The 14032-nt window shown below is 41.3% G+C and overlaps 2 protein-coding genes across 2 annotated transcripts in view; both read right to left on the bottom strand.

Moving 5' to 3' along the window:
* Positions 1-14032, bottom strand: part of FOXO1 (forkhead box O1) — a 104661-nt gene that overhangs the window by 24238 nt on the left and 66391 nt on the right. The gene's annotated exons all lie outside the window — the stretch shown is intronic.
* On the bottom strand, positions 885-1606 carry LOC118622709 (peptidyl-prolyl cis-trans isomerase A-like). The gene has a single exon (XM_036250156.1). The coding sequence runs from the start codon at positions 1570-1572 to the stop codon at positions 1075-1077; it is 498 nt and encodes a 165-aa protein (XP_036106049.1). The 5' UTR covers positions 1573-1606; the 3' UTR covers positions 885-1074.

Raw genomic sequence — 14032 nt, 5'->3', positions numbered from 1 at the left:
TATCACGTGCACAAGTATATGAGTCATACTGTAAAATGGATTTCTTTCTATGCATTAGACTGGGGGGAAATGAAAAAGCCACAGAAACAGAAAGAAATGTACAACTTCCTAAAGGACAAGCTTTCCCTCTCTAGGAAAGGCTTCATGACAAAGCCCAATAAAACAGTAGCAAAGCTCCACCCCCAAGGTTTCTGGAGATATCCCATAACCTTCAGGGAGCCCCTACTTCTGCACAAGCAGCAGAGGTTCCCTGCATGGTAGAAGTGACTCTCACTACCTGAAACAGGGAAGGCTGCAGGATGAGAAAGGTTGGGTAGTACTATGTTAGACAACTTTTTTAAAACCATGGTAACTTCTGAGCCAGTTACTTGCTTATCAACAGATAGAAGAACATGGTATACTAACTCTTCAGAGTACAATACTTTTTAAAATAAATTTTGTGGGGGTTTTTTTTCATTGATTTTAAAGTGAGGAATGGGGCCCTGGCCGGTTTGACTCAGCGGTTAGAGCGTGGGCCTGCGGTCCAGAGAGACCAGGTTCGGTTCCTGCTAAGGGCATTTACCTCCGTTGCAGTTTGTCCCTGGCCCTGATTGGGTCATGCGGGTGGCAACCAGTCAATGTGTCCCTTTCACATCAATGTTTCTCTCTCTCTTCCTTCCTCTCTCTCCCTCCCACTCTATCTGAACAAAATATGGAAAAAAATGTCTTCGGGTAAGTATAAAAGATACATAAATAAATAAAGTGAGGAATAGGGAGAAAGAGAGGCATCAATGTGAATAACATCAATTAGTTGCCTCCCACATGCAGGGTGCTATTTTATTCTATTTATTTTATTATTTTATTTTACTTTATTTATTTATTGACAAATAAACAAATTTTTAGTTTTTGTTTCATAATCATAAACTTAACTCTGCAATCCAGCTAGACTTGAAAAGAGTAAAGAAAGTATGGAACTCACGAACTGCGGCAAGAGCATGAATGTGATAGACATTCCAAGCAGATGGGCGCGAAGGGGTGGCTCTCCTGAGCTACAGAAGGAATGGTCTGGTAGTTAAGATAAAACACAAGTCAAATTTATGAGAGTTGTCCACAGTCAGCAATGGTGACCTTTTTGCTGGTCTTGCCATTCCTGGACCCAAAGCTCTCCATGGTTGTCACAATATCCATGCCATCTTTCACCTGGCCGAAGACCACGTGCTTGCCATCCAACCACTCAGTCTTGGCAGTGCAGATGAAAAACTGGGAACCGTTTGTGTTGGGTCCAGCATTTGCCATGGACAAGATGCCAGGACCCGTGTGCTTCAGGATGAAATTCTCATCTTCAAATTTCTCCCCACAGATGGACTTGCCGCCTGTGCCATTATGACGTGTGAAGTCACCACCCTGGCACATAAATCCTGGAATAATTCTGTGAAAGGAGGAACCTTTATAACCAAATCCTTTCTCCCCAGTGCTCAGAGCATGAAAGTTTTCTGCCGTCTTTGGAACTTTGTCCGCAAACAGCTCGAAGGTGACGCGGCCCAACGGATCGCCATCGACGGCGATGTCGAAGTACATGATGGGGTTCACCATGGCTAGGCTTGAGCGGTTCCGGTACGACGGTGTCTGCAAGGCCACTTTATTTTTTAATCCTCACCTACGGATATTCTTCCATTGATTTTCACATAGTGTGAAAGGGAGAGACAAACATTGATGTGAGAAAGACACATTGATTGGTTGCCTCCCGCACAACCTCAACCAGGGCCGGGGACTGAACCTGCAACCCAGGTATGTGCCGTTCCCTTGATTGGGAACCGAACCCAAGACCCCCTCAGTCTGAAGGCTGACACTCTAACTACTGAGCCAAACTGGCCAGGGCACAGGGTGCAATTTTAAAGAAATATTACTGCCCTGGCCTGTGTGGCTCTGTTGGTTGGAGCATCGTCCCATGTACCGAAAAGTTGCCTGCTTGATTCCTATTCAGGGCACATGCCCAGGCTGCAGGTTCAGTCGCTGGGTTTGGGGTGCATGGAGTCAATGTTTCTGTCTTACAATGATGTTTCTTCTTCTCCCTCTCCCTTCCTCTCTCTCTAAAATCAATAAAATGTGTGTTTTTTAAAAAAGAAATATTATTACTTCAGCCTTCTAATTATCCCTCCATTTTTCTCTTGGGTGGGTGCAGAGTCAGTACAAGGAAACCGTGGCCAAAGCAAGTGAGTAAAAATTAGTTTAGATTATGTTTACAGCCAAGGAAAGGAGGCAAGGAGACGCTGAACAATCCTCTACTAGAAACACTGCTAAAGTGTTTTGAAACTGAACATTATACCACCACTTAAGATATTTTTTTCTTTACTATTTTACCCAGCATATTACAAAACTGCATCTAGGACTGAAATAACAGATTGCCTCAAGAGCAAATGACAATATTTGTACCAGAAATGTTGGCAACCAGCAGCACAGATGGGTTTCTGCACAGCAATCTTCAAACTGGGACTCCAAGAATAACTCCACCTACTGCACCAATGCTAAACTGCTGAATCCGAAGTCAGAAGGGCTCATTATTTCATATTTTTTTCAATCACCTCCCTGCCAAAAGCACATGTACCTGCCTGAACCTCCTCTGCCTAAAAAGGGTTCAGAACAATGAAGAAAAAGAGGGAGAGCAGATCAGAGTAAGAAGTTCTCCAGGATGCAACAGGTAGTAAATGGTCAGTTATCCACAAGAGGCAGGAACACAAAAATGATGGAAATGTCCAGGTAAGCCAAACAGTTATTTACAAGAACTTCCAATCTTCCCCTCAAAATAAAATAAAATAAAATAAAATAAATATTTACTTATCCAAGTTTCATCTCTTCTACAAGACTGAGGACCTTGGTCAAATAAAAAGTCACTTTTGTTAAAAGACTCAAGAATGGCCCTGGCTGGTTTGGCTCAGTGGTTAGAGCGTCACCCGCGAACTAGAGAGTCCCAAGTTCAGTTCCCACTAAGGGCATGTACCTCAGTTGCAGTTTGTCCCCAGCCCCGGATGGGGTCATGTGGGTGGCAACCAGTCGATGTGTCTCTCACATCGATGTTTCTCTCTCTCTCTTCCTCTCTCTCTCCCTCCTGCTCTATCTGAAGATAAATGCAAAAATGACCTCAGATGAAGATTAAAAGAAAAAGACTCAAGAATGGAAGGAGAAAATGGTACTAACCATAATAATTACTGACACGGTTCCAAAGGCAGTCCTGCACCTACAGTATAGCTCACCAGACAAAAAACAAATCTCCAAATGCTTGAAGAAAACAGCCACCTTGAAACAAAGGACTTGGCACTTCCACGTCTGCTCCACTGACTGCCAACTGAGATGTGCTATTTCTCCTCTGCAATTTCTACCAAACGGTCTGGAAAGGCAAATTAAATAGAAGTCTTCACTGAAGTAGACATAATTATGAAGCCCATCCGATTAAAGTATAGTCTTTGGCATTCACAGTATTTCTTCCCCGCTTTTGAATATGCCCAGGATTTGGTTGTGGAAATGGGTCTCTGCCTCTTTGCTACCTTGGCCAATCTCCAAGTAAACCATGGGGTCTTCCATACAAGAAAGAACCAATGTACAAACTTATTTAGGATGCAACAGTGATTTCTCAAAATAACCTTCAAATTACATAACCAACAAAAGGTTAGGGGTTCAGGCAAATAGAATCCTACATTTAAATAAATGTTAGTTTTACCCTAAAGAAACTGACAGTAGAGGATTAAGGAAGGCTAATAAGCTCTCACCTTTCCTCTCCAAATGATTCATACGTTCCTAGGACAGGCTCTGGTTGTAATTCCCTGATATACTTCTCAGGAAAGTCAGATATATCTGGAGAATGGACCTCAACTTGCATTACCATGCCTTGATTCAACTGAATCTGAATAAGCCCAGTGATGTCACAAGTGAAATAAAATTCCCTGACTACCTTTACATTTTCTACTGAGTTAGTGAAAATGAGGTCTTTAAACTCTCTACTAATAGAAGCAATCCCAAAGTCTAAAAAAAATAAAATATACATTATTAAGTTTTGGAATACATCTTCATCTTTACGTTTGAAGAGTGTATATAAGATTTTGGGGGGAATTTAATCAAAGCCAAAAAGTCATCATCCTAAGAAAATCTCATTTAAAAGGGGGCTGGGGAAGCAGTACATTTATTTCTCGGTTATGCATATAATCTCCCCACCCCACACTGGTAGAAGGCACCAGCCTATCAGAGCACAGTCCTCAACCAAATTTTCTCTAGAGAATCCAGAATGGAGCCTTTCTTGATAGAATAAAAGGTAGGTCTCTCACAAAAGCAACAAAAACTGAGTCAACGAGACAGTGATTAGAAATTCCACTGACTGCAAATTGACCATAGGACAGTCAGTCAAAACAGAGCAACAAAAAAATGACTGCAAGAGTATTCTACACTAAAAGAAATGTCATTCCCATCTATTTGTATAAACAGTTCAGTCCAATTCCCATCAATTCTAAACAAAAAGGACTGGCATGAAACTTGTATTTTCTCATCAATCAAGACCTTCCTCACCAACAATGACATAAAATTTTTTTAAAAATCTCACACAAGCATAATCAGTATTATTTTTAGAAACAACTTGCATTTCCATTTCAATTTACTTAAAATTAAAAACTTGCTAATAATAGAAATAGTATTTAAGTGTCACTAAAACTGGAAGTTGACACAAAATAAAATATAGTATTTCAGAGTCAAACTCAAGGATCTGTGTTGTAAAATATTTGGTCTTTGTTACTCTCACAGCATTCAATTTGTTTAAAAAAAGGAAACGTTCTACTTTGGTTAATTAAGCATGAACATAAGTCAAATAATGAATGCTGCTGCCTCCTAAATTAATCAGAATAGATTAACAGAATCTTCTAAATTTATTCCGTTTCAGAACAAATTTCAAAGCTACCACAGTAGCTCTGTCTGAACTTAAGAAAGAGGAAATGGCCCAGCTGGTATGGCTCAGTGGACTGAGCATCATCCCATGAACTGAGAGGTCCCGGTTCAATTCCTGGTCAGGGCACATGCCCAGATTGCAGGCTCGATTCCCAGTAGGGGGCATGCAGGAGGCAGATCAATGTATCTCTCACATTGATGTTTCTATTTCTCCTTTCCTCTCTCTCTCTAAAAAAATCAATAAAAACATATTAAAAAATAAATAAAAGAAAGAGGAAATGCACTTCTGTATGTCAAAACTAGAACAGTTTTCAGGACTCCCATTGTTGCCATGTGTCAGGAGCAAAGCTGTTCTGAACCGGTAGGAGTCAAGCAGGAAGAGCTGTAAAGACTTCTCAGGCTGGTCACTAGGGCATAACTGAACAAGACCCGAAACAGATGTCCCAGGGGTGCTTGGAAACAATAATGTGAAGACACAAATATTTGTAACTTGAACGGTTACAATGGTTTAACTCTTCTGTTGTAACTGGCAATGAAGAAGTAAGTTTTAGTAAAAGTCTGCCATTTTTTCCTACGGCAGCCTCTCTTTTCTCTCTCCCTGCTGACTGTGGCCCTTACCCAGTTCCTCCCAGTTACAACAGTAGTATTTTACCACCTCTACAGCAAGTCTGAAAATAACAGAGATCCCAAAGCCATCATTCCTGTCCAAGAATGACTATTCCAACACAATGACAAAAAGAAGCCCACTTGGGTAAACAAAAAATCTGTTTTAACAAAACAAGGAACCCATTTTAGTAATTTAACCAACTTTGAGGCAACAGAGACACCTAAGAATACTCTGCAGGATAGAAACTATTCCAAGTGGTAGCCCAGAAAGAACTAAAATATAGAAAGGCCACACCAGAACTACTAAATTCTAAAGATGAACGCAAAACAGCACAACTCCAGAAAGCCAGCAGATTGTTTAATGTTTCATCTGCACAGCACAGTCATCCCAGCAGTCTCAAATCCCTGACTTTATGTTGGCTCAGACTTGCTCTGATGGAAGCACAAGGATGTGGAGATATGCTGCAATGACATTCCAGTTTAAATAACATACCAAGAGCTGTACTAATGCCTTCTGTGCAGCTTTTCCTTTTTTAAGAAAATCAAATCATTGGGGGTAGGGAAGACCTTAACTAACTGAACATTTCACCTGGCACATGACAATTTCATTTAACATTCTACTTTACAAGTTGGCCAACAAAATCCTCTTCTACTTAATGACTACTCTCCTCTTTTTCTTCCCTTCTGGGTGTTAAGCAAGGTATTTCAAAAAGTACAATGAATAGGTTCGGGAAGACCTCTAAACGGATGGAACATGACTGATGGATGTAGGATGAGTGAGGCCAAGAGAACTGGCAGTTCCAAGCAAAGAGATGACCACTCAGGGATTTCATCAATAGTTCATCATTTCTGCTCTGCAAATCAACTGAGACACAAGTCAAAAGGAGGAAGGAGGAGCATTGAGAAATCCAAGAGGGAACACATACTTTGGAAGAAGGCATGTTGGTAACTTGCTACTGAAGGATGGCAGTGATGAAGATAGTTTCCTAGTGGCTCCCACCTTCCATACATATAGCACCATGACTAGGTTCAGACATGGTCCAGACAGTAGCACAGGTGGAGAAGGCAAGTCACACAAAACGAAGAAACTACCACTGGCAATGCAGCCAAACTCAGCAGAACTGCAAACTAGATGGAAGAAAACTAGGATTTTGAGCAACTGAAGCCCCAGGTTAGTTCAAGGCAGCAGAGGCCCAGAATAGGAATCCTAGTACTATCCTTACTCAGCAGGCCAACCAGGTCCACTGGAAAGTACAGAGAGCAGAGTGGTGCTGACAAGAAACACTCTATAAACTGAGAAAGCAGAAACCCATTGAAGGTCAGTCACTTTGTAATCTTACTACTGTTTTGTTATTTTTGCCAACCCTTAATTTCCTGGGATGAGTGTTAAATATCTCACTGAAAAACTGGATGAAGAGTCAGGAAATAGTTTCTTCTCCTTCCTTAGAGGGCAGGAAGAATTGTATGTAGTTCTATCTCCCAGGTCTCAAGGCCAGTCTGAAAAGATACAGAGTCACTGAAGACCCTGCACAGCAGTTAGCCTCAAAGATATCCCTAGGATCAATCACCTCCTGATATTCAAGCCATGTCATCTCCTCCCCTCCAGCCACCTAGCTAAGCTGAGCCCAGGATTCCTGACCCACAGAAACTATGAAATAAGGACTATGTGTAATTTCAAACCACTAAGTTTAGCAAGACTTTGTTATTCAGCAATTGATAACAAAAATATCCCATTTCATTAATACCTTCAATATAAAAATTTAAGTAACTGAAACTAGTATTCCCTTAGTAAGTACAAAGCCATCAAGGCCTTCATGGGGCCCAGGATCAGAAGAGTGACACAGTGTAGTCAAGAGTTGGCACCATGTGTTCTTTTCCTTAATATTTATTTTTTGAAAAGGGAATATACGTATGTGGTACAAAATTTAAAAGAGGTTCCTATATGTATTTTACTTAATCAAAAGTAAGATTTCACAAACGTCACTAAAGGAAAAGGCCTTCTCTATGAGCTGTATCATCTGATGTGCACCAGGGCAAGGTTCAGTGTTTTTGCAGCAACGTCTTTCTTTTGGAGCTCTTGAAGACCTCGGATCCAGGATGAAAAGTAATTTAAATTTTAAAAAGTATATATGCATTTCCACACCAGTAACCGTGTCACGAATATGCAGAGACTTTTAAAATTGTATCTCCTTCTTATTCACCCAGTCAGTATGTACTAAGTATTTTATACACCTTAGGCACTCACTGTAATACAATGACATGCTCAACAATACAACCAGCAGCTATGATGAGAAAAGGAAAGCCCAAATAAGGATACAAAAAGGCTAAAGGAGCTCCCCTGAGAAATCTCCACTCCTTGCCTAGAAAAATCCTGAATATTTCTCCCCTTATACCCTACCTCCTGATTCAATGATCTTCAATAAAGGAAGCAAATTTTGGTCAAGGAGGGCTGTTCTGTCTTAGTGAAGCAGCGAGATAGAAGGAAACATTTTGAATGAGACCATTTAAAATCTTAGACTCAAAAAGGAAAGGTACTAAACCTTGGGTCACTCATATAACAGAGCAATTAATTAGAACATAGTGAACTCCCAGTGTTTCAATCATTCCAAGATGTTACTGTTTTCTACTTAAGTAACCTGAGAAAGCTTAGCAAGATAATTACACATACTGAAAAGAAACGCTATTACCACTACGTAGTGTGCTTAAAATTTTAAGTTCAAATTTGAACCCTAGGAATAAATAAGTAATACAAACTACTAAATGCCCCAACCTAGGTGCTGGTTCTAGTTATACAAGTAAAGAAAAGGAAAATTTTTGACTGGCAGGAGTGACTCAGTTGGTTGAGCATCGCCCTGTGCACCAAAAGGTTGCATGTTCCATTCCTGGTCAGGGCACATACCTGGGTTGCGGGTTCGATCATTGGTTGGGGCACGTGAAAAAGGCAACCAATTGATCCCCCCCCACCCTCACCCCAAGGTGAGGATTAAAAAAAATAGGAAGATTTTAGTTTGTTGTTGTTTGCTATCTTTTCAAATCTTTATAAAGAATGCTCTGGGTTCCAGTAAAATCTACCGCAATATAATACAACAAAAAGTCAGTATTTTGGCCCTGGCTGGTTTGGCTCAGCGGTTAGTGTCAGCCTGCAGTCTAGAGAGAGCCAGGTTCAGTTCCCACTAAGGGCACGTACCTCAGTTGCAGTTAGGGTTGTGCGGTTAGGGTTGTGCGGGAGGCAGCCACTTGATGTGGCCTTTTCACATCAATCTCCCTCCCTCCCTCCCATTCTATCTGAACAAAAACAGAAAAATGTCCTTGGGTGAAGATAAAAAGAAAAAAGTCAGTATTTTGGATCCTTCTCTGCTCCTTAATTAGATGTTTCACTGGATTTCAAGTGAAACTCAATTGGCTCTGAGATAATTTATATTTAATTAGACATTTAAGCTGCCCTGTCACCATTACAGAGCACTGCTTAATGAGGTCCCCTTAGACAACGGCTGACTTGACAAACACACACACACACACACACAGCACACTAGTCAATACTAAAATGATCCAAGATTTCCTAATTTCTCTGAATCTGAAAAGGATTTAGTGAACCTTTCTCCCTAAAAATGGAGAGGAAAAGAGAGGTAATATTTCATAAAGGAGCATCTTCTGCTTAAAGCAGCCCCAAGAGAACTGGACAATCATCAAGTAGACGGTAATATAAATTCAAATAAATTCACAAGTTCACCTCTGAGTCCTTGAATCTCCCCCTTCCTTGAAAAGTTAATGGATAGTGCACAAAAACCTCACACTGATCACTTCTGTGCTTGTCCATAGTTTAAGGGGGTCGGTGAGGGTGGGAGGAGTTCAGCTGAAGCCAGGGCAGTTGAGGGTGGAGGAAGAAAAAAGAAAGGAGGGGCTGTGAAAAGTATGGGCAGAAGTGGCCACAGTCATAAAGAGCTGGCTGGGACAGGGTAGAAGTGAACTGGTAAGGACCTCTGGAGTGTTATAATCTAACACCTTCACTTCAGGAGTAAGGGATAGGAATCAGGTCCAGGCTGCCTGAATCCAGATGCTGAGAGGGCAGGATGCACAGGCAACAAATGAAGAGGTTCAAGCTGCCGTGTGTGCAGCACCTTTCCACGTGTACACCTCACACACCCTCTACGGAAAAGCACAAGATGAAGGCAGGAGAAAAGGGACACAGCAGGAAGAGGAGGCATATGGATAATACAAATGTTTAATGGACTTCTCTCTTCAACAGTATCTACATGAGATAGAATATAAATTTGGAATTTGGTTATGATTTTTATACTCTTAAGAGGCCAGATAAATGAACACCTTACTAGCTTTGCATAACAAATAGAGTACAAATGCAGTACAAACAGAAAACTGAGATGGAATAATTAAGGGTTTAATAAATAAGTCAGACTTTTCTAGAAATGGCAAAATGTTCCTCAACAATAAACAGCTATACTTGAGACTTCTGTTCTTTAGGGCCTACCTCTAAAAATATAAGAGTTTATCCTTGAAACAAGCTTTATAGAGAAGAAAAAAAAACCTCCACTCAATAAGCTTAACTATTACCTTGGAGATGGTATGAGTGCCATAAAAACCCAGTGCTTCGTGTACTTAAACATGCATAGGAATCTCCCTGGCTTGTCAAAACGCAGATTCTGATTCAGTATGCCTGGCGTCAGGCCTAAGGTTCTAACACGCTCCTATAGATGCTGATGCCACCAACCCAGTCCATAGATTGTGCTTTAAGTAGCAAGACCATAAAAGACATGAGTTATGAAAGCCACATTTCAAGGTATGTTTATTTCACAACTTGGGCTGCTGGCTACAAAACAGTGACATATTTTTCCTTATGTCAATATAATTTCTTTTTGGGGAGGGGGAAAGGGTGCAAGTCCAATAAATAAGTAAAGAAGCATTCATTCTATGGCATGGTGGTTATTTAATACAACAGAATCTGCTAAGGGTTCAGGGAGGAAAATTTCAGCCTATGCATTTGTCATACAGCAAAAAGGCAATATAGGCTGGTAGAGTTATAGAACCTGATTTAAGTCCTCTTGAGTGGCCAATTGAACCAAATGTTCATTTGCATGAAAATTAATCTATCCTTCCATGTAAAAGAAGTTAACACCAATTTGCTCTCAAATGGGCACTGTGGTGTTGTTTTCCAGGAGTCCTAAGGGTTTTTTAATAACAGCCCACAGAAAAGCCTGGGCCAGGATCATGAAGTAGGATTGGTCTAACCCAGACAAATAATTAGTAGTAGTAAAACCTGACACCATTTCTTTTTTTTGTTTTGGTTAATTCTCACCAAGGATATTTTTCCATTGATTTTTTTAAAATAGTGGGGGAGGAAGGAACATTGATATGAAGAGACACTTTGATTGATTGGCTCCCAAATGACCTGAAACAGGCCAGGGATGGAACCTGCAACCCAGGCACATGCCCTTGACCGGGAATCGAACCCTTCAGTCCACAGGCCAATGCTCTAACCACTAAGCCAAACCAGTCAGGGCATGACACCTTTTTTCTTTTCATGGTCTCATGTGCCTTCGTAGAAATGTAAGCTTTCTGAATACTATCTTACAGTCGTTGTGAGTTATTTTATATTTGAGGACTAAAACTTTAAATATACATTCACTGGGAAGGCTCTGTTTTCAGCACACTTACATTTTACATTTCAAGTCAGCAGCATATGTAAGTCACACCCACTTTTTAAAGATCACTGATAAGTCTCAATTTCTACATACTCACCTAAGCACTGTGGTATTCAGGAAAGAAAAACTATAAAATGAACAGCCATTCTTTTCACTGTCCCATGCCATCTTGATTCTGGTATAATTAACCTAGTTATTAATAACTGGAAAGGAGCAAAGGGAAGGCCAAATATTGTGGGCATGTCATTTGTGCAGCTTTGCCAGGAACTACCCTTTAACACTCCCCAAGTCTATTCCCAACAGATTGCTCGGGGAAGGGACTGGACAGGGAAAGAACAGACACATGCCCAGTAAAGTCTGGGTAACACAGGGAAGGTACTTGCCTGTAAGTCACACCTGGGAACAGGTCATTGGCCAGAGCAGGTGTGGCCAATGCAAGTGCAGGAAGATTTGAGATATTTAATCTCCAGAATAAAGAAGTTCCCTCTTTTGTGCTCTTGCTCTCTTGTGTTTTCAGGACTCTTGCGACTCTTGCTGCAGGAGGCACGCTCTCCTGGCTCCTCTGTATTCGTGCACATGGCCCACAGCCATGTGGACCCCATACAATGGACTAAAGGACTGCAACTAGCCTAATGCTAAATAGGACCCAGTTCCAACATGGAACAGACACTCTGGACACGCTATCTTTGCTTCTAGCTCTGCTGAATCCATAGCTGCACATCTTCCAAGAAGGGAAATAGGACTTTGGAAACCCAAGGATGTAATTCCACACAAATAAAGCTATCTAGCACATCTCATTCTCCCATGGGGGCCTCCAGAAATGGTTATTCCAGCAGTACCGTAAGGACCCCACTCCCACTAGCGTCAGAGAAAGACAATCCATGCCTTTCTCCAATAATAATCTTATCATTAATCCTCCCCCACCTTTCCACTATGTGTTCTCATTCTTCCTAAAGATAACACGGTACCAGCACAGTATCTCAAAGAGTAGGAAGAGAGCCTATCTTCTCAGTCCATCTCCCCACTGTTTTCTTTCTGAACCAATAGTAATTCATCTCCCCTAGCATGGGGTAAGAAGGAATGCACTGCCCTTTCTCTGCCAGTTAAGTACTGATCACACAGGGAAGGAAAACCATAATTTACAAATAAGTGCGATTAATGCTTTGAAGTCCAAAATCTTTCCACACATATTATCTCAATCAATCCCAACAATAACCCTGTTAAGTATTTAGAACTGCTAGTCTTACTATCATTTCAGATAAAGCCTCATGGCCACTAGCCTTTGTGTGAGTTCTCACCTACTCAAAAAGCAGAGATCTCCCCAATAAGAGGGAGGATCTCTTTGTTATCTGAACTATTTACATAACTCAACTACACACACTGTTTCTGACAGAGACCAATGCAGCCTATTTTTATCAATTTGCACTGTGTCCCTCTAAGTTAGGATCTATCAAATACGGCCTACCATCTGAGGCCCTAAATCACGATTTTTAAAGGTCTCCCATGTAGGTATGTAATGGCCATGCTGAGTCAAGGCTGAGGCCAAAACCCTACATTTTTCCTTAGTGAAGGGTCCTGCCCCTCCAAGACCCTTCCTTCCCTTGAGCTTACATGTGTCTCTTTTGCTGATTCAAGGCGGACTAGATGCAGCCCGTCTTGGAGCACACATCCCAAGGAGCAGCTAAGGCCCCTGTTCACTAGTGTGATGTGTCTGCCCACATACCCTTCTCAGGCTGAATGGGCCCTTTCAAAGGGATCAGAGGTGAGCTACAAAATCTTCATTAAGTAATTTTTATAATGTGTGTATCTGGGACTTCAGTCCCAAACAAAAAGAAATTCACCCAGGAGCCAGCAGGCAGAGCCAGGCTCTGTTCCGGGGTAAATCCTCTGACAGCAGCACTTCCCCAACATCACAGTGTAGGGTCTCACCTGCAATTTCTAACGCGGATTTTTCTCAGTTTCGAATCCTAGGCTGACAGAGGTTCAAGACTGACAGGGTATAAAACCATTCTCTAACGAGTCCAGAATATGACAAGTAAAAAGAAACAACAGAATAAAAGAGGTCACAATTCAGAAAGGGGGAACAGAAATCTACCCACAGTAAACTGTAGAAAATGAGTAGTGAAACTGACTCTTCAAATGACATACAGCACAGCAGTGGTTATTCTGTCAAGTATTGTTCATTGAATACAGTGACAAATGGGGAAGGGCTGTGTCTTGTTGGTGCTGTTTTTTAGTTTAGTTTTTTGTTTTGTTAAACCTCACCTGATGATATATTTTTCCATTGATTTAGATAGAGTGGAAGAGAAGGAGGGTGAAAGAGAGAGAGAGAGAGAGAGAGAGAGAGACAGAGAAAGAGAGACAGAGAAAGAGAAATATCCACGCAAGAGAGACACATTGATGACTGCCTCCCACACGACCCCAACTGGGGCCAGGGATGGAACCTGCAACCCAGGAACATGCCCCTAACCGGGAATTGAACTCGGTAGTGCTGCTATGCAAAAATTAATGAAGTCAGGAGGGAAAGCCAGCTTTAGGGAGGAAGATAAGTTTAAGGCACCAGTGAGAGAGCCATTTTGGTCATCAGCTAGTTGACAAATTAAGACTAACAAAGCTCAGGAGAAATGGAGATGTAGAGGCGAAGAACAAGACAGCAAGAACTGGCCCTGGCTGGGTAGCTCAGTTGGTTAGAGCATGGTCCCAATGTGCCAGGCTGTGGGTTCGATCCCCAGTCAGGGCAGATACAACAATCAACCAAAGAATGCATAAATAAGTGGAACAACAAATCAATGTTTCTCTCTCTCAAATCAATCAATAAATAAAAATTTCAAAAGAAAATACAAAAATAGCAAGAACTAAATGGA

This window comes from Molossus molossus, unplaced genomic scaffold, assembly GCF_014108415.1.
Source record: "Molossus molossus isolate mMolMol1 unplaced genomic scaffold, mMolMol1.p scaffold_m16_p_9, whole genome shotgun sequence".
Classification (NCBI taxonomy): domain Eukaryota; kingdom Metazoa; phylum Chordata; class Mammalia; order Chiroptera; family Molossidae; genus Molossus; species Molossus molossus.
The sequence above is the reverse complement of the archived record's forward strand: the minus strand, read 5'-3'. Positions and strand labels throughout refer to the sequence as shown.

What these genes read in the sequence shown, in the direction of transcription:
- LOC118622709 (XM_036250156.1), bottom strand. Translation starts at nt 1,572, where the DNA reads ATGGTGAACCCCATCATGTACTTCGACATCGCCGTCGATGGCGATCCG.